The sequence below is a fragment of the Loa loa genome (genome assembly GCF_000183805.2).
Source record: "Loa loa unplaced genomic scaffold supercont3.1261, whole genome shotgun sequence".
Lineage (NCBI taxonomy): Eukaryota > Metazoa > Nematoda > Chromadorea > Rhabditida > Onchocercidae > Loa > Loa loa.
Genome location: NW_018109441.1, coordinates 1 through 2,336, shown reverse-complemented (window position 1 = coordinate 2,336; position 2,336 = coordinate 1). Strand labels below are relative to the sequence as shown.

The 2,336-nt window shown below is 35.1% G+C and overlaps 1 protein-coding gene across 1 annotated transcript; it reads left to right on the top strand.

Moving 5' to 3' along the window:
* Nucleotides 1-66: 66 nt before the first annotated feature.
* LOAG_14739 (fork head domain-containing protein) lies at nucleotides 67-2,238 on the top strand (the record flags this gene model as incomplete). Its single annotated transcript, XM_003150232.2, has 2 exons — nucleotides 67-543; nucleotides 926-2,238. 2 exons carry the CDS (start codon nucleotides 67-69, stop codon nucleotides 1,286-1,288), a joined length of 840 nt encoding a protein of 279 aa, XP_003150280.1. The 3' UTR covers nucleotides 1,289-2,238.
* Between the last annotated feature and the right edge of the window lie 98 nt (nucleotides 2,239-2,336).

Sequence of the window (2,336 nt, the reverse complement as noted above, 5' to 3'; positions counted from 1 at the left end):
CCATTTTTATGATTTACTAATTAATTTCATTTTATTTCAGTTACATAATGATATGCATGAAACGTTATGGGAGATGCATCGTACTCAAAATCAATTCATTACACAAATGAATTTATTGACAGAAAAAATTACCGAACTTCAATATGCCTTAAAACAACAACAGCAGCAGCAGCAGCAGCAGCAGCACAACAACAACAACAACAACAACAACAACAACAACAACAACAACAACAACAACAACAACAACAACAACAACAACAACAACGACAACAACAACAACAGCAGTCCCAGCAGCATCATCATCGTACAACTCCGACACCGCGGCGGAAAATCAACGACAAAGTTGTTTTACATATTTCAACCGATATAGCACGAAACCGTGAATTTTATCGGACACATGATGTACGTCCACCATATACGTATGCATCTCTGATACGCGAAGCCATTATGGAATCCAAGGATTGCCAGTTAACACTTAACGAAATTTATCAGTGGTTCACAGAAACGTTTGCATATTTTCGGAGGAACGCTGCAACTTGGAAGGTGATACTGTAATGGTTCATTTTTACCATATATCATGAAATTCTGATTTGAAGAATTTTAGCTTCAAATCTTGTAGTTATGAGCTAAAATGTTATTAAATGAGATCGAAGCAGTTGTTCACTATTATACCATATATAGGTAATATTAAATTGTTTCATTAATATTTGGGTGATTTGTTAGAATCAGACTTACACAAATTTTACTGAAAAATACAACACTATCTACGTTTTAAGCTATTAACAGCTTTTTTTTCTTTTCTTTTTTTACTTGGAAGATGAAGTTGAAAAAAAAAAGGCAAGAAGTATAATAATAGTTTGCTTCAGAATGTTAAAAAAACAGTGGAGCTGAGATATTTCCACAAGTATTAATTTAAATTTTACAGAATGCAGTGAGGCATAATTTATCGTTACATAAATGTTTTGCACGGGTTGAGCAGAATGTGAAGGGTGCCGTATGGACAGTGGATGATTCGGAATTCTATCGACGACGGCCTCAACGTGGACATACGTCGCGGAGTACGCCGTCAACACCGAAACCTGATAATCCATTAAGTTTACTTTCCACAGCAGCTGCAGCATCCGCGGCCAGTATGATGATTGCAGCCAGCGAGCATCCGGAAGCAGTGCTCCTTTGTGATATCAAGCAAGAAGTATTAGCTGCCGAGAATGTTACTCCCAGTTCATTGCAGATGTTCATTAAGGAAGAAAAGTCCAGTCCAAAACTTGAGGTCGGCGAGGAATCATAGCGTGGTATCTGGAAATGTGCCTTCTGGAAATTCCAGTTTAAATTATATGATTTTATGTATGCTTTTTCTCTGCACCTTCCTCGTATTACACTTTTCACATTTACTGATAATTTCAAGGAAAATCTGGTCATATTTACGGTTTCAGTATAAAAGCAGCGGGATATACTTTTTTCTTCTGGAACGTTTGTATACAGCTTTTCATTTAGTAGAAATTTGATTCGATTTGTTCTATATTCTACCTCATTTTTTCACCTGCTTGTTTCATTTCCTGTCGAACTTCTTAATTAATTTCAGCCGTGGCATTAAAATGATATTTCTTTTTCACAGTAGCACTTTATTTTTCCATCAATGGATACAGCTACTAACATATTATTAAGGTTTTTCGTATCTTTTCTTGTATAACGCAGGTTTTTCTTTTCTGGCAAATAAGAAATGACTATCAGAAGTTTAGATGTGTGATTTTTTAGCTTAGATTACTTCATAGTGTTATTAATTATTACTTTTTTTTATCAATTACTAGTGCTCAATTTTTTGGTTTGAATTGTGGATTTGATGAGCAAACAAATTTTGTTCAGTTTTTTGGCATTAATGTATTTTGTTATCATGTTGATCTTATTTTACCAGTTCTTATGCGGGAACCACTCTCCAGTGCGCTTACAAATTGGTTAGTGACTAGTTTTTCCTTCACAGAAATTGTCAACACGCTCTTTTGTCAACAAAGACACAAAAGAAGGTGAAATTTAACTCCTTGTGGGATATTTGTAATTTTTCCATGGACCACTAGGAGCATATCATTGCTCTGCAAAATTCTTCCAGACGAAGTTCTATGATTTTCAAGTAGAGTTTTTAAGTCACTGTGAACATTGGTTGAATTACATTTCTTTTTGCCGACTGCTCTGTCGAGAAAAACTGCTGAGAAATTGTGGCAGGAGAGTTTTCTGGAAACGACTAGCTTAAATTATTAAGAGGACCAAAAATTGCTGTGGTTTGGGTATTGTATGTCGTCTTGAAATTATTATTGTGGTTTTATACCTTACAGACATAGGGT